The 21168-nt window shown below is 34.9% G+C and overlaps 4 protein-coding genes across 4 annotated transcripts; all 4 read left to right on the plus strand.

Moving 5' to 3' along the window:
- Window positions 1-2437: 2437 nt before the first annotated feature.
- On the plus strand, window positions 2438-8521 carry LOC101897039 (putative neutral sphingomyelinase). The gene is made up of 5 exons (XM_059127513.1): window positions 2438-2738; window positions 2940-3113; window positions 3176-3359; window positions 6504-6661; window positions 6723-8521. Exons 1-5 carry the CDS (start codon window positions 2698-2700, stop codon window positions 7480-7482), a joined length of 1317 nt encoding a protein of 438 aa, XP_058983496.1. The 5' UTR covers window positions 2438-2697; the 3' UTR covers window positions 7483-8521.
- A 1928-nt stretch (window positions 8522-10449) lies between these two features.
- LOC131804508 (protein ST7 homolog) lies at window positions 10450-13280 on the plus strand. Its single transcript, XM_059127485.1, has 2 exons — window positions 10450-11033; window positions 11180-13280. Exons 1-2 carry the CDS (start codon window positions 10892-10894, stop codon window positions 12631-12633), a joined length of 1596 nt encoding a protein of 531 aa, XP_058983468.1. The 5' UTR covers window positions 10450-10891; the 3' UTR covers window positions 12634-13280.
- A 4281-nt stretch (window positions 13281-17561) lies between these two features.
- Window positions 17562-20549, plus strand: LOC131804501 (uncharacterized). Its single transcript, XM_059127471.1, has 3 exons — window positions 17562-17707; window positions 17960-18511; window positions 20292-20549. Exons 2-3 carry the CDS (start codon window positions 18221-18223, stop codon window positions 20472-20474), a joined length of 474 nt encoding a protein of 157 aa, XP_058983454.1. The 5' UTR covers window positions 17562-17707; window positions 17960-18220; the 3' UTR covers window positions 20475-20549.
- On the plus strand, window positions 20549-21125 carry LOC131804503 (uncharacterized). Its single transcript, XM_059127474.1, has one exon. It carries the CDS (start codon window positions 20549-20551, stop codon window positions 20720-20722), a length of 174 nt encoding a protein of 57 aa, XP_058983457.1. The 3' UTR covers window positions 20723-21125.
- Window positions 21126-21168: the final 43 nt, after the last annotated feature.

Raw genomic sequence — 21168 nt, forward strand, 5'->3', positions numbered from 1 at the left:
AATATATATTTTTTTGAAAAATTTGACCTTTTGTGGGGAAGGAGAAGGAGTGGTCCGATATTGTCCATCTTAACACCAGACCTTGGGTTTATAAAATATTGGGATGTGTGAAATTTGAAGATAATCAGGTTCCTACATCACATTTTATAAGAATTATAATTATTCAAAATTTTGACCCTCTGTGGGGGAGGTACCAGAAGGAGTGGACCAATATTGTCCATTTTCTCACTTGACCTAGCACTGATGGAAATATTATGATTTGCAAAGTTGGAGCAAAATCGAATCATCCTTTCTATTTCTGTGCAATAAAATATTTTCTTTGAAATTTCAATATTTTGTGAGGAAAGTACCAGAAGGAGTGGACCAATGCTGCTCATCTCCGAACTCGATCTAAGTTTGACAAAAATATTACGATGTACCAAGTTTGGATACTCCCTTCGAGGGTTACCCTGCGCACCAGCCAGTCGGACAGACGGGCGTACATCGCTAGATCGACTTCAAATGTTCTGAAAAGGATTTGGTCCAAAGAGACCTAAGGTCTAAAACCGTTATTTTGACTAGGCACGTTTTGACCTTGTATATACCCTCTGTAGCCACATGTCTGAGGGTATAAAAATCAATACGGAATTTCTCATTTCCCCCATTTTTGTTATCATAAACAAAAATTCCACTCGGAAATTATTCCAATGGAGAAAAAGTAGACATTATGAATTGTCTAAGAATCCATACTCGAAGTTCTTTCTAAGAACTTTACCCCCTGGAAGAGAAATGTCTATTGTCCACTATTGTCTATTGGTCCACAATATCCCAATATTCGGTATTTTGATGATTTTAGATACATTATTCACCGAATTTGTTTCAAATTTCATATTTAGAGTTCGTAATTTACTTGCCAAAGAGGTCAGCTGAAAATGTGCACCTTCGGATGGCCACCAGAACTCAAGCGCCGGTCATGGTGATGGTGTAGGTCGCCATAACAGCTGATGGTCTCTCTCCGCTCGTATTAACCGACCGTGGCTTCAGAATAAATGCCGAATATTATTATTCTGGAGGGTGTATTAAAGGCTTGGGCACGCAAACATTTTGGCCGCAAACCTTGGAAATTCCAACAGGACTCAGCACCTTCGCACTCAGCACTCGCCACCCAAAAATGGTTACAAAATGAGGTTCCTTGCTTCATTTTCAGCGCACAATGACCACCAAAATCTCCGGAATCCAATCCGTTGGTCTGGAATTTTTTTGGAAAGTAAACACCAAAGTGTCGATCACCTAAAGCAAGCGCTTCGCCGGGAATGGGCCAAAATACCGCAGAGCAACATTCGGGCAGCATTTGACGGTTTCATTGGCCGTTTGAAGGCCATAATTCGTGCCAAAGGAGACCAAATCGAGCAAAACTAAATTTATTCTAAAATTTGATGTATATTTGAATATTTCGATAAAAAAAATAGGCGGAGGGTATAAAAAGGACAAAATGTTCATGGACTCTATATCAAATGACTTGCATCGGACTTTTCATACTTTTCATATATTTCACCCAAGTGTAAACTGCCATCTATTGAATTCTGAACAAAATAATATATTTCTGACGGTAAATGTCGTGGCTATGTATTGCGCCAAATAATGCTAAAGAGATGGCGCCACCAGTTATTAATACTTCGGTTGGTTACTGGCCATTGTAGAAGAATACAGGTAGATGCATCACCACTCGTAAAAATGGATATGACAAATATATTTAAAAAAAAATATTCGAAAATGAATTGATTTTTTTTTATATGATTTGATTTTTTAAAAAATGTAATCAATTTAAATAATTCTTCATTCGCAACTTTGAATTCCAAAAATGTTTTGACAGTTCATTGTACCAGCAGTTGTGTTGATGCGCCTACCTATATAATTTTGCTATGATACTAGCTAGACCGGGCCAAATTCTCGCTGAAAATTGCTATATATTCGGTATTTTGAGGATTAAAACCACTTCATACTGGGTTCTTATTCGCTCTGTTCTTGAATCTGCTAGATCCATTAGTTTTTCAATTTATTGTCGATATCATAAAGGAAAAATCGGTAATCTTGGCAAAAAATTACATCTTGCAGTTCTGAAACACAGCAATTATGATCATTATCACATTGGTTCACGGTTTCCTGTATCCCTAAACTTTATACTCATACTTTAATACATTGTTTATTTATTGTTTATTAACTTAACTAAAGGTATTATATCTAACAAATAAGTTTTCAGCACAAATTCGAAATATCGTTAAGAAATTTACGGTATAATAACCAAATCACGAAATGTAGACGCCGTCAAAATAAAATCATTCGCTTTCGCACAAACTGCTTTTTGAATAAGTGGCAACACAGTGAACGATAATCGCCAAACACATTTATCGATAACCACCACTGTACAGGTGGCAACAACAATCAATCACTATCAAAAGAGGCGATACAAAAACAAAACAACTGAATATCTAAATATCTGGCTTGTAGGGGTGTTGTGTAGTGTTTTGCATTGTTATTTTGCCTACGGTTGTCTTTGTTCAAATTTTCAACAATCAAGCATTATTTTTTATAGATAAAAGAAGAAAAGCGTGTGTATGTGCAATTGTGATGAGATAAATAAACAAGGACTTTGTATTACATCAACAAAAGGTATTTTTGTAACAAAGACACAAGTCCTCAAACAAAAAACTGGACAATATGGTGTCCCTCGAATTGAGTGTATTGACCTTAAACGTATGGTAAGTGAGAAGAATATTAATCAACAACAACAAACAACAATGTTTGCAAATAAAAAAAATAACAAAAGCTGTGTGTTTCCATAGTAAAATAGTAAATGTTGAAATAAAAACAAACAAACGAAACACTTGGTTGAACTGTTAACAATTCAAGGTCAATTAAATTAATTTTGATTTGATATGTTCCTGTTTCGACTTTTTTAGGGGTATACCGTTTGTCTCCTCAGATCGAGCCGAACGTATGCAACACATTGGCAAGGAGTTGAGCTCGGGGAAATATGATATTGTATCACTGCAGGAGGTATGGACGGAAAAGGATAGCATGGTGTTACAGGAACTGACAAAGGCAATATTACCATATGCCCATTATTTTTATAGGTAATTTGTTTATAGTGCTAAAATTTGGCTTAGCAATAATTGTTTCTTTTTTTCCATTCTAGTGGCGTTATTGGTGCTGGTTTATTGGTCTTGTCCAAATTTCCCATAGTTAGTACACTTTTCCATTCATGGACCGTAAATGGTTATTGTCATCGCATCCAGCATGCCGATTGGTTTGGCGGCAAAGGTGTTGGCATGTGCAGAATACGTGTGGGCGATGGCTATGTACATCTCTATAATGCCCACGTAAGTATTTTTACGACAATTTTTTTTTTTTTGGGAAATTACTTTTTTGGAAAATGACAGAAGTTTTGGTATTTGAAAGAATGTTAACGTTTTTTCCGACTACCGATTTTTTCTTCCAAAACTAATAAATTTTTCCAGCTTCTGGAATAGAGCATTAGTTAGGCTATCGACATTTTTTTTTGCTAGAATAGCCGGAGATCCTGATGGCTTTATGGGTTTTCAAAGAGTTATGGAAAGAAAAACTTTGTAAACATGTCACAAATGTTTGAAAAAAGTGGTTGGCATTTTTAATCTTCAAAAGTTATGGGTTAAGTTCAAAAGTTATATGGCATCTAATATATATAAATTCGAGAGTCCTTTTAAAAGTAAATCAAGCTTTTAATTTGGATTAAGTAAGTGGTTAACACTTTTAATTTTTTTTGTCAAGTATGACTTCTTAAGTCCTAACTAAAAAATACAATTTATGGCAATTAAGTCAATGAATCTAAAAATTTTATTTTATTGATCTAATCGAAGTCTTGACCTACTTCAAAATTTATAAGTTCCGACACGTTTACCATTAAATCTACAAAATTCGCTTAAACTGTACCATAATTTCGCACCACAACAATATGGACATAGACTTGCTAAAAAAAACCAGAAACCACACCACAGCAAAAGTGTGTGTGTTTATCATATACAATATTTCATTTACTTTAAAACCATATGGTTGTTGTTGGTGGATTTCATTTCAAGCTGCAAACGAACACGCATAAAATATGCAAAAGCCTATCACTATTATACAGCTGTGTGCTTAAAGATATTTTGTTGTTCTTGTACACACTTCCAGACACACCACTTCAATAATTGATAACAATTAAAAATGTAAACATATTTTTAGCTGTTGGTTGGCTGCTAAACTTTAGTCGGTGTCTCTGATTGTTCTATAGGATAAATTTCATTGTAGGACAATTTTCACAGCAGAGTTAAGGAATGATTATTAAAAATAGGAAATATGGATATTCATAAAATAATGCACATATGTTATAAAAATGTTTCGTGTAGGGAGGGTTGGATGAGAAGTTGAACACATGTTTGTAATTGAATTCCGATCATGGACAATTCTTCTTCCCAAGTTTTTTTCTTTGGTTTTTAATAAAAATTTATTTAATTGGCTTTGTAGACAATTCCATTAGGACAACAAATCTACAATTTCTAAGATTGTGCGTTTGTAAGTTTTAGAAGATTTTCCAAAAGAATTTTAGTTTAATGTAAGTCTTAGGTTCCTCTTCTATTGAGCTTACGATCTCTTCACTTGGGCAAAAAAAACAAAGTTTTTTTTTTTGTCATAGGAGTTATTTTAAAATAACTTCTGAAGAGAATATCCCAGACAAAAAGCAAGGGAACTGAAGAGGATTGGTGGCTCTTTCCGAAACCTAGGTATTCCCTGCCTTACCCCCTGGTACCTTACCTTACCTTACCCCCGTTTTCCACTAATAAACAATCGTTGTTTGAAAAAAACAATAATAATGGGATTAAGCCTAACTATTTTGCAACAACAAAATGCTGTGGTATTCCGAACAAGCAAGCCAACACTGTTCAATTTCCAAGATTTGTTTATCAATGTTGACCAATATTCAACAAATTTAATTAATATATTTCTTTAGTCCCCGGTAGCATTTTATTTGTTTAATTAAATTTTCCTCGTGCCACGACTGACAATAGAATTTTTGTTGGATCTGGGCCAGCAAATGTAAAGAAATGTTTAATTGAATAACTTTTTCTAAGATTTTCCCTCTACAATGTTTCATATTTTGGCATATTGAGATAATGCTCATTTATTTTCTCGCACAACAACAGCAACGTTATTTAAAATAATCATCATTTGGTCAATGACCTGTTGAGTATATAAAACATGGACATTATGTCTAGTTGTCTAACATGCTCAAGCTATAACGTCATAGAAGATTAGGCAAATACAGTCGAATCTCTATTATAGAAATTACGGTTCTCATAAATGGTGGGTGCCGCTAACCCGGATAGATTAAGGCATATGTTCTATAGGTTCTGGGAAGCAAAACTACGCTGATTCTTTATAACTTGGTTCCCAGTAAAGTTGACATACATTTGTTCACCTCACCAAAAGCCAAAATGGGGAGATAGGGCGAAAATGTCAGGTAGCTAAACTTATCCCACCTCTCTTCTCATTAATTGTTGTTTGTGTAGCCCCTCATACTGCTGTGATTCTTTTCTAATCTGGCTCTGCTTCTAACTCCCATTCCCCCAACATTTGGAACAAATTTGGCAATTTTCAAAAAAAAAAATCCGTTAAAAATTCTGTTAATATCTTAAAAGCACCGAATGTAGCCGTTATATTAAGGTCAATACGACGATGTGGACCTGCATAGGCAAAGTTTGTTATTAGCCATTAAAATATTCAAATGCGAAACTTGAAAAAAATTCGGTAAATATTCGGAGGTACCGTTATATGGGGGCTATACGAAGACGCGGACCTGCACAGACAATTTTCTGTCATAGGCTGTAGTATCCATTACGAACTTCAAATACCAAATTTTTAACAATTCCGGTGAATAATGTCGATAAAATCATCAAAATATCGAATATCGGGAGGTACCGGTTTATGGGAGCTATACGATGACGTGGACCTTCACAGACAATTTTCTTTCATAGGCTGTAGTATACATTATGAACTTTATATACCAAAATTGAAACACATTCGGCAAATAATGTCGCTTAAATAGCCAAAATACCGAAAATAGGGAGGTACCATTATATGGGAGCTATATCAAAACGTGGACCTACATTTTCAATACCAAAAGTCCTGCAAGCATAATATACATTTGAGTACAATTTTTTCAACCTACTTCATTTCGTTCGGAAACTAGAGTGATTTCCACAGACGGACGGACATCGCTAAATCGACATAGAATATTATGCTGATCAAGAATATATATACTTTGTGGGGTCTAAAATGTATATTTCGAGGTGTTACAAACGGAATGGCAAACTTAATATACCCTTCATATTACGGTGGAGGATATAAGAAATCATTGTTAAAGGATATACATGGACAGAAGATCTCATAGTTCTGACATTTTGTTTTATTGCCACCATTCAATAAAAATGCCCTTTACTTTTCCACAGTTACATGCCGAATACGATATGAATAACGACGACTATAAGACACATCGAGTCATACAAGCGTTCGATACAGCTCAATTTATTGAAGCCACACGCTGGGATTCGGATGTTCAAATATTAGCTGGTGATTTGAATACAAAACCAAAAGATATTTCTTACAAGTAAGACTATCTACCTTTGAACCCATAGATGTTTTCATATTTATGATTTCTGACTTTTCAGAGTTCTCCTGCATACATCGGAAATGACAGACACCTGCAACTCGGATTCGGTGACAACGAATGAATGCAAACACAACTCGTATACACCGAAAAAGGTGTTGGGCAAAAATCTCAATGGCTTTCGTATCGATCATATATTTGTACGAAGTGCCGATTCCATTAAGACCGAGATATTAGAATATAAATTACCCTTACCTCATCGTGTGCCTGGACAAAAATACAGTTATTCTGATCATGAGGCTGTGCAGGTGCGTTTACTCTTAAGACCTAAGGGAGATGATGAAGATTCATGTTCTGTACGGCATGTTAGCGCAGCCATAGATGGCAGTGATAGTATGCATGATGTACAATTGACACCACCCAATACACCAATACCGAATGGCAAATCTCATTCCAATGGCCATGTCGAAGAAGATTGTGCCGCGGCGACGGATATAACTTCAATTAAAGTGGCTGTTATTCAAGAATCAATCGATCTCTGTGAAGGACATTTGAATCAACTGAAAACCGATAGGGCTGTGTATTTCACAATATCTTTTATACTATTAACCGCTTTGATTCTAATGGCCGAATTCCCCGTACCACATGGCTATAAAACTCTGTATTTATTGCTCAAACTTTTGGTATTCGGTGTCATTTTGTTTTGTGTATTTATGGGTTCCCTTTGGAATCTCATGGAACGTAATGGCACGCTATCGGGCAAGACATCAATGGAAATGAAATTGGCCGGTTCAAAATTGTTGCCATTGAAAACCGACTGACAAGGTATATCCGGAATAAAACTAATGCTGAAATGTGAAAATCTAGTGCCATCACCAATGGCTGTGATGTCATTACCCTTATCGACTCTCTCGATGCCAGTAGAATTTGATGTACAGCAGCCAAGTTGCCAAGCTAAGGCAAATATCATGGAAACCAGTCAAACCTATCCCAATTTGCATAATCATTCCCTATAACGTTGATTATCATATGCAACAACAGCAACAACATAAAAACCTCCACTATTTTTCCAATAAACAGCTCAAACTGCATTTAAATATTCTATACTTCTCCTCACCCCCCTTTAATAAGCTATGGATAAAATTTGTGATTACACAAACATAGTAAACAGATCCCGCAAAATAAATAATCTTCCAAACCATCATGATCTTCTTTTTGAATATCGTTCATTACTGTTTAGTTTATCTTAATTCCTTACTTAGTTATTTTTAAAATTTATATTAAGTTTTTATTATTTTTTTGTGTGCTTAATTCATTTTAAGTCTTATGTAAAGCCGTGTGGCTTCAATCATGTTATCTGTATTAGTAATAAGTTAAAATAACAACATAAAAATGATAGTATTTTTAATGCTGTATTGTTATTTTGCAACTCCGAAATTTTTTTAGTTTTAGCAACAAATGTAAAATCAGTAGCTGGAAAGATAAGCACTTCCTTTTTCAGTGAACCCAATTGTATATGATTTTTTTTTGTATATTAATCAATTAAAATGAGTCCTGTTTTGCCGATTTTTGTTAAGTTTATGGACTTGTTTTTTAAAGTCTCTTGTGAAAAAAAATATTTTTTAGTATTTGATACCGAAACTTATGGGGCTTTCCAATTGCCATGTCTGGTACTTTTATTGGAAAGACATAACATTACACGTAGATTTAAGTTATTTCATTTAAAAATATTTGTGCAATCGTTTTTTGTTAACATTAAAAGACAAAAGCAATCCCATATCTGTATAAACATATGTACATAAAATAGTATTCTATTTTTAATACATCAAGATCTACAATAATAAAAAGCAAGACATATTACACGGATTGTTTTATTTTATGTCACGACTGTGAAGAATGTAATTTTGACTCTTTCAGAGTAAGTCTTTATAAAACACCCTGGCACCCGTCCTTCAGTTTTAATTTCCTTAACCATCTAGAGGTGGATATGCAAATTCAGAAGTCTTTGTTGAAAATGCGGATATCAAGTTGCTCGAAGTTCATAAGCCGGGATAATGCAGTCGTGAAATTTTTAAATCAATATCCGTCTAATGATTGTTTTTATACCCTCAACACCTCGAAATATACATTTTAGACCCCACAAGATATATAAACTCTTGATCAGCTTAAAATTCTATGTCGATTTAGCGATGTCCGTTCGTCTGTGGAAATCGCTCTAGCTTCCGAACAAAATGAAGTAAGTTGATAAAATTTTAATCAGATGCGTGTTTTCTCTGCAGGACTTGGTATTAAAAATGGGCCATATACGTCTACGTTTTGGTATATCCCCCTAAAACAGTACCTCCCGATATTCCATATTTTGACGATTTTAAGGACATTATTCACCGCAATTGTTTGAAATTTAGTATTTGAAGTTCATAATGGATACTTCAGCCTACGACAGAAAATTGTCTTTGCAGGTCAAGATCTTCGTATAGCCCCCATATTTTGATAATTTTAGCTACATTATTCACCGAAGTTTCGCATTTTCGCATTTAATATAACACCTACATTTGGTATTTTTAAGATTTAAACGGAATTTTTAACGGATTTTAATGTTTTTAAGAATTTCCAAATTCGTACCAAATGTTGGAGGGTATTCAAAGTTCGGCCCGGCCGAACTTACAGTTTTTTTATGTTTTATTTTTTTTCTTTTTTTTTTGGAAGACAGAGCTTTTTTGTATACGTATAGGATCCATAAAAGATGGGATGACCCATTCTGACAATACCTTTATGCTGTGAATATCTTCCTTTCCAAAATCACGACCTTTCGTTATTATGAGGAAGGGCCATCACATTTCACTAGTCTTTCGTCTGTCTATTGAATTTCTTAGCAGTTTCTAACAGCTCTTTCGGTTGGTTAAGCCATCTTTGTGCTACTTCTTCCCAGTTCTACACGAGATTTAAGCAAACCTGGCTAGACGAAAGGGCATGTAATGTCTGAAAGAAATTTTGGCCTACACTGTTCGAGGAGAGAACAAGGTTGTTCATCATCCTGGTCGAAAACTTGTAAGAATCATCACAGATCATAAGTGTAGTAGTGACTACTCCTATTACTACAGGCTCTGCGAAAATGAAGAGGAAACTGAAACGGTCGAACATTTACTCTTTCACTGTTGAACTCTGCTTCGTGACAAGACAATACAAATGCTTATGGGGGAGTAAATTATTCATGATCTGTCTTCATTCTCTAACATGGAACCGGCAGTTATTCAAAAGATTGATTTGGCTAAAGATAACAAGAAAATTTCCAATTATATTTTTTTAATCTTTAAATATTTTCTCAAACCTGTTTCTTTTTCTTTTCTACTCTCTTTTTATCAGATTTAGAATGAACACACTGGACCTGCAATTCTATGAGTGGAGCAGTGGCCTTAAGGCAACTGGACCCCCTTTAACCTAATACAACCACAAATTGGGGCAAAGACAGACAGATCTTCTGCAGTCTACAAGTTCTAAATTTTTAACTTTTGCTCACTGGCTCACTGGATTTTTCATTGATGCATGATCGAATTTGAACTGTAATTGGACTTCATGATCTCGGGAAAAAGGCGCGCTGTCTCAGATGTATACTGATCTTTCTCGCAACACAATTTTTAAAATGAACGTCAACGATGTTTTTCGTTTTATACGTTATTTTGCCTTGTTCGACGTACATATTTAATTTTCAATCGAATAAAAACAATCGATAAGTTAAAAATCGATTTAGAGATCTCTGCTACTCTGTCTCGGTTTTATTGTAATGACGCCGTTACCATTTACTCTAGTTTGGCACAGTTCTTTGATTGTATTTTCAGATGAGTTTTTTGCAAAATAAATAAATAAAAATACAATAAAATTGCCAAACAGTAATAGAATATAACGCATCGACAGAAATATACCGACTTTAGAGTATTGCTACATTGAAAACAATGGGCAATATTGCAAAAATAAATACGGTAGAAAAAATTTACGAATAGAGAAAAAAATTGTGTGCTGAAGAAAGAGCAGGAGCAAAACGAGAAAGACGACATACGTGAAACAGATTGTTAACAACAAGCAAGCAGAATCCTGTGCGGAGGATAGAGATACCTTTTGCAGAGGAATTCACATCTTTTATTAATTGTACCCCGATTACGTTTTCATTGAATAAACACGAAATTGGCAAATATTGAAGAATTCCAGCAACAGGACTCCAATAATAACGGCGTCATGTGGGACTCCTCGTCGATGTTCCTGAGCACTTTGACGCCAAAATTTTATGTAGCACTAACGGGGACTTCCAGCCTAATATCGGGTCTCATACTGATATTTGAATGGTGGTATTTTCGTAAATATGGTACATCATTTATAGGTGAGTAGACTGTGAAGGATAATAGAGGAAATCCTTTTCTGTCAAAATACATACTTATTTTTATATTAAAAAAGGAGAACACTTTCTTATATCACAAGTGATGACCAATTTATTTTTCCTTTTGTTTTTCTTTATTTATAAAAAAGAACAAGTGTCCATAAACCACATTAGTCCTTGGATAAATGGCAGCGATTCCAATTCAGACTCAAATGGCAATGGCAACAGTGGTAATGGCAGTGCCGGCAATGGTGGAACGTCGAGCAATGGTATTAATGGAAGTTCTGCAAACGGCACCACATCCAGTAGTGGCCAACAAATGCCCGAATGCAAAGTATGGCGTAATCCTTTGAATTTATTTCGTGGAGCCGAATATCAACGTTTCTTTTGGGCCACAAGCAAGGAACCTCTTACCTACTATGATATGAATTTGTCGGCGCAAGATCATCAAACGTTCTTTACGTGTGAAGGCGATGCTCGCAAGGAAGAATATGAAATAATGCAAACGGCGTGGCGAGAACGCAATCCAGTTCAACGTATTAAATCCGCACATAATGCCATCGAAATCAATCCCGATTGTGCTCCTGCTTATATACTTTTGGCTGAGGAAGAAGCAACAACTATTGTTGAAGCCGAACGTATACTGCGGACTGCTCTAAAAGTGGCCGAGCAAAATTATCGCAAATCACAGGCAACACAACATCAGGGTTCCGTGGCCGAGGGCATACATCGTCGAGACACAAATGTCCTAATCTATATACGGCGGAGATTGGCTATGTGTGCTCGCAAATTGGGCAAGCTAAAGGAAGCTGCAAAAATGTTCCGTGATTTAACAAAAGAAATTCCATCTATTATGAATGTTTTGAACATTCATGAGAATCTCATTGAAACTTTGCTGGAGATGCAGGCGTATGCTGATTGCCAAGCAGTTTTAGCCAAATACGATGACATTTCCTTGCCCAAGTCGGCCACAATTTGCTATACAGCAGCATTGCTGAAGGCTAGAGCAGTTGCTGACAAATTCTCCCCCGACATAGCCTCGAAACGGGGCCTCAGTCCGGCCGAAATGTGTGCTGTGGAGGCCATACACAGAGCGGTGGAATTTAATCCTCATGTGCCGAAGTATTTGTTAGAGACAAAGCCACTCATTTTGCCCCCGGAGCATATCTTAAAGCGTGGCGATTCTGAAGCCTTGGCCTATGCTTTCTTCCACCTGAAGCACTGGAAAAATATTGAGGGTGCATTAAACTTGCTTCACTGCACCTGGGAGGGTACATTCCGAATGTTACCGTATCCTTTGGAACGAGGCCATTTATTCTATCCATATCCAACATGTACAGAGTGTGCTGATCGCGAACTATTGCCGGCATTCCATGAAGTTTCCGTCTATCCCAAAAAGGAATTGCCCTTTTTCATACTCTTCACAGCGGGGCTGTGTTCATTCACCGCATTATTGGCTCTCTTAACACATCAATATCCGGAACCCATGGGCTTGTTGGCGCAAACTGTACTTACCTGGATATCGTATCCATTTCAACTGCTCAAGGAACGCATTGAAGCATTTTGGCCTTGCAATCTTTTGCAGCATATATCAAGAGTTTAAAAAATACCAGAGACCCCTGTTTCCTTCTTACCCCAAAGTACACAATAACAAGAAACGCCGTATCCATGTACATCACCAAATCCACAATTAATGCTATGTGTTGTCACACACACACACACACACCACGCGCAACCAGCACATTTGTTTCTCGCACAAATTCTCGTTGCAAAATGCTGGCAAATCTACAAAATTGGTAGAAGTCGGTTGTTTCAGCTAAGTTTTTTATTTCAGTTATTATTTTTTACCGTTATTAGTTATTTTCTTTAAGGCTCCCGCGTGTTCCATTTATTTTTTAATCCCATGAAAACAGTCCATCAACTCCCCACTCAGACGAAATCAATTTGTTTTTACAAAATGATGCTGAGTTTATTATTATTATTTAATAAAAGAGAGAAAAAAGTATGATTCATTTTATTTATTGTTTTGTTATAATGAAAAATACATTTAATTTTTTTTAAATTCAAAAACAATTGAAGCCCTTCCTCCCAAAATTGTAAAAGATAAGATGAACACAATCTTAAAAAATCCATTACAACATAAAATTGAAAAATATATATTGTATTTATAAACAGAAAGTAATAAAACAAATATTCTCAAAATAAATTTATTAAAAATTGATTAAACTTATTTTGAAGAAGAAAATATAATGAAGACTGTTATTTATCTGAATAAAGGCGGGCGGGAAAATTTATAATTTAAGGCGGTATAAATTTCCCTCTACTGTATTATTATTCGATACATTTTCTGTGGAAAAAAATCTTCAAAATACCGAATATTGGGAGGTACCATTATATAGGGGCTATATAAAGGAAGTATCCATTACGAACTCTAAATACCAATTTGTAAGCAATTCCGGTGAAAAGTGTTACGCAAATCATTAAAATACGAAATATCTGGGGCTTTTCTTGGACGGTGGCTATAAGAAAACGTAAACCAATAATCTGCCAGACAAGGCGGCGCCTAGAAACGACTCCAAATATCAAGTTTGAGATAATTCTGTTGGAAAATGTAGATATCGAAAATCTGGAGGTCATATGGGAGCCACAAAAACTTGGACCTAAATATACAGTTCTTTGCAAAGATGTTGCCTACATGCTGGGAACACAAACTGTCAGTTTACAGCAAATTAAAAGTAAAATTGTAACTAAGGCAACCAAAACGCCTTAAACCTGGCGGTACAGTTGTATGGGGTCTATACGAATACGTGGACCTACTTGGCCAATTTCCAAAAAAAAAAAACAAAAAACACGATTCAAAAGTGACTTAGACGTGAAAATACAACACTGTTGCCACTATTGGTTTCACGAAATTTGAAATTGCAATACTTGGTTTGTTCCAGAACTGCAAAAATGTAAAGGTTTTTACTACAATAACGGATCTTCCCTTTATGATATCGAAAAAAAATTGCAAAACTAGTAGATTCTTGCTGGTTCTGGAACGAAGATTCAGTTAATCATCTGAATGTCTGCATTTTTTTATAATTTATCCCTTCGAATTACCTGGTACATTAAAGAGGTAAAACAGCTTCGCAAAATTGCCGACATACAGCTATGCGGATATGCCAGCTCTCCATCACAAAGTGGTCGAGGTCGTATGGGAACAGCGGCCAAAAATACTTTCAGTGCACATATCAATATGAATCTTTGGTTATGGTACCTTGATGGGATAAAAATAAAAAATGTGACAAAATGGATATGGTCGATGCATGTTTTGGCATGGTCCCCTTACAACGTACCTCCCGAATAAGGGTTATTTGCCCAATTCTTGTCACATTTCTACACCAGATTGTAATGTGATTTGATATTTTACGTTCTAAGGAGTTAAAAAATAATCTTACTGAAAATTATTTGGAACGGTCCGCCTTTACCTGCGGGTCCCCCTGTAGAGGTACCTCTAAAAATAGAAGTATTTTTTATATAAATAAATTCCAAATTTGATTTTTGTAAACAAAATAAAATAACAATTCAATATAAAATTAAATCAAAGTTAAATTTTGCACAAATAATTTGTTTGACCCAAGGCCCGATTGAAATTGTAGATAATCGGTCAAAATTTAGGTATAGCTCCCATATATATTTTCATCCAATTTGCCTTATATTGTGCACCAAACTTGTATCAGCCCAAATAGTATGGAATATACGTACGACCAGAACTCTCTAACAACGATATTTGGGGAAATATATCAAATATAACTCAGAAATACCCTTGCTAAATTTTATCGAGATCTGTTAATATTTGGATATGGCTCCCATATATATCTTCGTCCGATTTGCTTTTTATTGTGCACCAAACGGAATTGGAATGGAATTTGGTACTTACGGCCAAATTGAGTCTGGAAACCAGTATGTCAAATTTGGTGGAAATCGATTCAGATATAGCTATAGCTCCCATACATATTGTTCATCCGATTTGTTGAATTTGCTCTGCATAGCCGTAATGTGGACTCCGTAGTAACGATATTCGGGGCAATATATCAAATACAGCTCAGAAATACCTTTGTCAAATTTTATCGAGTTCGGTTCAGATTTAGATATGGCTCTCATATATATCTATCCGATTTCAAGATAATTCTGCACCAAATGGATAATACAAGCCCGAATTGAAAAGGCGCAAATGTCTCGACAAATTTAGTAGAAATCGATTCAGAGGAGGATATTCCTCCCATATATTAGTTCCTTTGTACTTTTTATTATTACTATAATCATAGTTGGTATGATTTAATTCTTACAAATTCCCCATTAAAAACTTTATTTGTTATGAGGGGCTCTACTAAATATGCAAAGTGGTGTAGGGTAACATTAAGTCGGCCCCGCCCAACTTTAAGACTTTCTTTACTGGTTATTGTTTGGTAACGTTCGCTGTCCCGTTATAAAAGGGTCAGAGCTCAGAAGAAGACGGTTACTAAGATCTGTGTTTTTTGAAACACGAGACTTTTTTCAGGTATGATTTAGTCGAAACTTTTTTATATCTTCGTTTCTAGACTCCACGGCCTCTTTCTATAATTATCTAATCTATACAATGACAAATTTCTAAAGTCGGGTGCATGTATTAAAGTTTTATGAACTGTGGGTGGAAGATAGTGCCATGGATATCTATTAGTTAACTCCTTAGGAGTTTCCAGTGCAAAGGCCTTAAACTTTTCGGCATTAATCAGAAGACAATGCTTGCAACATTATTGAAAACCCCTCAGTTACATCCTTATCAATCCCAAACAACAAAAACATATTCTATGTCACTAGCACCATAGAACTGACAAAATTGCAGCGAAGTCACTTCAGTATATTGGGCATAACATAAAAAACTGACAAAATCTGAAAGTTAAATTAGCACTTTTAAAATCTTAGGGCCATTACTAATGGCGTGAAAAAAATCACATTGGAGGATTCAGGGGGGAAAACAATTAAAACTTTACCTGAAATCCAATTTTATTTTCAAAATTAATCTTAAAGGCAACTCAGATCACTCACATCTTCTATATTATACACAACTACTAAACACACAAATTACTGCACTAAAAATAAGTCAATACCTTGCTTTTCAATAATAATGCCAAGATTTGTCGTTTTAAAATGTATTTAATTTTGTAATACAGTTTTATTTTTACTCCAATTTTTCACTGATCCCACTGAAAAAAGCAAATACCTACATTTTCTCTTTTTTGATGCTATTTTCGAAGTGGGCCGTTAGAATGAAGTCAAGATAATTATGTTTTCTAAAAAGCTTAACCTCTTATGAGTTCAGGAGTACACATTTGACAATGAATATCTGATTTTCAATTTTTGAATTTTGGCCAATGGCAGCGACCACTGTGCATCAGTGTCATTCAAATTTTTTGAAAAAAAAATGTATTTGATATTTTTTCGTATGTTTAAGATGAAATAAAATGCTGCTGGGACAATGAACTGTCAAAATAATTTTGAATGAAAAATTATTCAAATTTGTAAAAATTGGTAAAATTGCATATCATAACAACCTCCGATTGGCGTCGTGTAGGAAAACATATATAAATCTGCTTAAAAAAAAAACAGTTTACAATTTTTGGCATATCAATGTTCCCAAGCTTTAATGCATCTTCCTGTATTCTTCTACCATGCTTGGATCCAAAAAAAGTCATCTCAACTGTTTAATATTTCAATTCCCTGACAAAATTGCTTCAAAACAATTGAAACAGAATGTATGAAAGTGGAGTCTTTATTTCATTTTTTTACCACGGATTCTTGCATCAATAGCATGGTAGAAGAATGTAGGTAGATGCATCAACGCTTGGGTACATTCATGGTAGAAGAATATAGGTAGACGCGTCGACACAGCTGCTGGGACAATGAACTGTCAAACCAATTTGGGAATTGAAAATGTTGAATGAAAAATTATTTAAATTTGTAAAAATTGATGAAAAACGCGAATTATAATAGCCTCCGAATGACGTAGTATAAGAAAACATATAAAAATTTACTTATATTTGAAAAAACATTTAAAATTTTTTGACATATCAATGCTCCCAAGCGTTGATGCATCTACCTGTATTTTTCTGCCATGGGTACATTGATATGTCAAAATTGTTAAAATGTTTTGTCAAAAATAAGTAGATTTTTACACGTTTTGTTATACGATTCAAATTGGATGTTGTTATGATATGCATTTTTCAACAATTTTTACAAATATCAAACATTTTTCATTCAACATTTTTAATTTCAAACTCGGTTTGACAGTTCATTGTCCCAGCAGCTGCGTGTACCTGTATTTTTCTACCACGATCAATAGCCTTAAATTCTACTTAATGCACCTACAAATTAAATCCACTATGCAGTATTCTCATGCATGTGAACAGAGTATTTCCCCATATGAAATCGATAACACTACAATTAGTTGTTATCGTTTTGTGACGTTTTTAATAAAAAATACAACTCTGAGTCTGTGTATTAAACTAGGCTTCATTCATAATTTCTATTTATTGATACTCGACTCGAATGTATTTGTTTTTGCTCGTGTAAGTTTTCCCAAAATATCCTAGAAATTACAACGAGAAGACTTGAAAATAATATAAAAATTATTAAAAAAGATTGCCAGCCACCAAGTAAGTACAACATTTTAAAAATAATTATAAAATTTAATATAAAAAATGAAAATATTTTCATTAATAATATTAAGCCACACCCTAAACTTACATTCGATTTGGCCAAGCTTGGGGAGTGTCTCAATGTTTTCATTGTATTTCAATTAACAATGTGTCACATTCCAAGCCACGAGTAAGGTGTTTTGTTTTTCATTTTCTAATTTTTTTTGTCCAATTGGAGTTTAATTCGTTAATTTCTACTTCTTGTTCCAGGCTGCAGTGTAAGAACACATTCCCAGATCAAACAATTCCGATTTGAATTGCCACCATCCAAGCGCAAATGTACCAATACATGCATACACACAAACTCGCATTTACGTTGGAGCTGTTTATGAATTTATTACAACAATAGGACAACATTCTTGTTGTTGTACTCAAGAAATTTTTCGTTTTCTTCATCGCTTCAACTTCTTCTGCCTATCATTTTGGCTTCTATCGCCACCACTGGGGTGATTGTGTACTACGCCACATACTATGTCAACAATCGACGAACGTACAGCCTATAAAAATAATCCCTATTTCACTGGACACATTTATGGAAATTTCTCACCGTTTTATGTGACCATAGCTGTCTGTACGGTTGTTTTTAGTGCAATAATTTTGATCAATATCATACTTGGTTGCTGTTCAAAGCATCGTAAATACTGGCAGGATAGACATACAGGCAATCGTTGGCTCGTATCAATTTGGTCGGCAACGCCACATAATCAACCACCATTGGATTTGACAGAATTGAAAGACGCATCGTATTTCCAAAAGCTGCAGGTTAGTAGAGCATGTGCATGTGGTTTGTAATTAAAAGGAAGTATTGAGGATTTCGTCTGAGTGGGATTTTTGTTTTCTGAAAAACAAATACTTTAAAAAAATTTTTTTTTGAGGTATCTCCCTGTTCAAACAAGTAGATCATGAATTGGTCTATATTTGCAAATAGCCCGATATAACAATACCACCTGCCTTTATGCATATTAATGGCTTGAATGGCATATTAATGGTTCCTTGATTCAGGCACACAGTGCATTGGAAGAGTGATCCATATTCAAAATTGTCCTATGTTAGCATCAAATTAGGGAAATCTTGACCCTTCATCTTTTCGAAATGCACATCGATGTGTAAACTCTGATCCAAATCGGTAACCACGCATATGATGATGTAGATGAAGGAACTTCAAACAGGGTAATATCGACACAAGTCTCGTCTATAGTTTTTTTTTTTATTTTTATTGTGGGCAGTGGACTGATGCTACAAATATCTGCACCAAATTCAAATATTGCGATTTGCAAAGTTTGAGCTACATCGGATACTCTTTTAGCTTCAGTTAAGATACACAGTTTTAGGAATTAGCGAGATAAACGAGAAGGGGTAAACGATCGATATAACCCTCATCTACGTTTAAAAATATTACGATGATCAAATTGCACCAAATCGACATGTAGACAGAGAGACTGACGGATATGTATAAATCGACTCTAGATGTCTCAGAGCCAGATTCGTTGAAAGTGACATGGTGTTTAAGATTTTTTATTATACCCTCCACCATAGTATGGAGGGTATATTAAGTTTGTCATTCCGTTTGTAACACCTCGAAATATACATTTTAGACCCCAAAAATTATGTATTCTTGATCAGCTTATGCTTATAATTCTACGTCGATTTAGCGATGTCCGTCCGTCTATCTGTCTGTGGAAATCACTCTAGCTTCCGAACGAATTGAAGTAGATTGCTAAAATTTTACTCAAATGTATATTATGTCTGCAGGACTTTTGATATTGAAAATGGGTCATGTAGGTCCACGCTTTGGTATAGCCCCCGTATAATGGTACCTCCTGATATTCGTTATTTTGATTATTTTAGCGACATTATTCACCGGAGTTGTTTCAAATTTGGTCTTTGAAGTTCGTAATGGATACTTCAGCCTAGAACAGAAAATTGAAGTTTCGCATTTGAATATTGTAATGGCTTATGACATGTCGTCGTATAGACCCTAATGTAACAGCAACATTCGGTATTTTTAAGATTTTAAAAATTTAAGAATAATTTTTAACGGATTTCATTGTTTTTGCGAGTTGTTAAATTCGTTCGGCCCGGCCGAACTTACAGCTTTTTTACTTGTTTTTGTAAAGCACATTATTACCATATCGAATGATATTAACCCTATGTAGCCACACGGCTGACAGTACAAACGTCATGGTTTACCATTTGTATGTACCACGCTACACAAACTGTAATCCGAGTTTATATATGAGTAGAACAATACCTATTTCGATGAAGAAAATTACAAAATGCGAAAGAAAAACGCCAATTCAAAAAAAAAAAAAAAAATGAAAATCTAATTTTTAGTTGTGTTTTTCTTTCGGAATTACTTACGTATCGTTTTACAGAAACAATCCCAATATATTCTTCATACATTGTCTACAAAAAAAAAAAACTTCAATTTTATTAAAATATGTTAAGATTTATATATAAGACGAATTAAACATTTAAAAATCATTTCCTTGCCGCCATGATATATTTTTAAAAAATTCCATATCTTATTTTTCTTTTGTAGCCCGCACAACGCATTTTCCCCGAAGATATCGAGGCGCAAGGTGAAGAAGTACCCATACATCAGTATCAGCAACAACAACACCAAAGTCGTCCCCCACGCCCCGAAGGACGAAGTCTACACCAACAGCAAAGGCATCGTGAGGAGTACGTTGAATTACAAACCAAACGTGAAAGCGATATATAAATTTGAAAGAAGCTAACTCAAAGAAGAAAACAACAACATATCAACTTGTTTTTTTAAGACTAAAACAAACAAAAATGGCATTTATTATCTTGTATCCAGCCGTTGCAGCTTTAGCCCTTTTTATTGTCAGTGTTATAATAATTATGTTACGTTTTGGCCCACGTCTCTGCGGGCTACGTCATCACGCCTTGCCCGATCGAGAGGATTGGCAAGATCGGGCCTACGAACATGAAATAAGTTATGCCTGATATTAGCAAGGGGTTTTTCTTTAAATAATTTCCAAAAACAATTTGTTTACATTCCATTCGATAGTTACGAATGTCTTCGTTTGCCACAATTTTAATTTTTTTGTGTTAAGTGCCTTAATATAAAATCGATTCTACTCTTTATTTTAAAAATTGAACTGAAGACATTTGGAAAAATGTTTACCACCCTTTCCGTCCATTTATTGCAACCGAAAAGAATCTCCCCTTATTTTAGGAAGACTTCTTTGCTTAGTCCTTAAGCTAACAAATTACATCGATTAATGAATATATATTATACAAATTACAAATTTTACATATTTACTAACATTTACACAATGCATTCTTTGTATCCACAATTTTATGAGTTCGTGTTTTATACACGAAAAATAAAGTATGTTTAAAATAACATTTCTGAAGAGTTTTCATTGAAGATTCAGAGTATGATAGTT

The sequence above is a fragment of the Musca domestica genome, unplaced genomic scaffold, assembly GCF_030504385.1.
Source record: "Musca domestica strain aabys unplaced genomic scaffold, Musca_domestica.polishedcontigs.V.1.1 45, whole genome shotgun sequence".
Classification (NCBI taxonomy): Eukaryota; Metazoa; Arthropoda; class Insecta; order Diptera; family Muscidae; genus Musca; species Musca domestica.

What these genes read in the sequence shown, in the direction of transcription:
- LOC101897039 (XM_059127513.1), top strand. Translation starts at nt 2,698, where the DNA reads ATGGTGTCCCTCGAATTGAGTGTATTGACCTTAAACGTATG. An exon ending in TATGCCCATTATTTTTATAG is followed by an intron (nt 3,114 to 3,175) that starts GTAATTTGTTTA and finishes TTTCCATTCTAG; the next exon opens with TGGCGTTATTGGTGCTGGTT. An exon ending in TACATCTCTATAATGCCCAC is followed by an intron (nt 3,360 to 6,503) that starts GTAAGTATTTTT and finishes ACTTTTCCACAG; the next exon opens with TTACATGCCGAATACGATAT.
- LOC131804508 (XM_059127485.1), top strand. Translation starts at nt 10,892, where the DNA reads ATGTGGGACTCCTCGTCGATGTTCCTGAGCACTTTGACGCCAAAATTT. An exon ending in ATATGGTACATCATTTATAG is followed by an intron (nt 11,034 to 11,179) that starts GTGAGTAGACTG and finishes TTTATAAAAAAG; the next exon opens with AACAAGTGTCCATAAACCAC.
- LOC131804501 (XM_059127471.1), top strand. Translation starts at nt 18,221, where the DNA reads ATGTCAACAATCGACGAACGTACAGCCTATAAAAATAATCCCTATTTC. An exon ending in CGTATTTCCAAAAGCTGCAG is followed by an intron (nt 18,512 to 20,291) that starts GTTAGTAGAGCA and finishes TTTCTTTTGTAG; the next exon opens with CCCGCACAACGCATTTTCCC.
- LOC131804503 (XM_059127474.1), top strand. Translation starts at nt 20,549, where the DNA reads ATGGCATTTATTATCTTGTATCCAGCCGTTGCAGCTTTAGCCCTTTTT.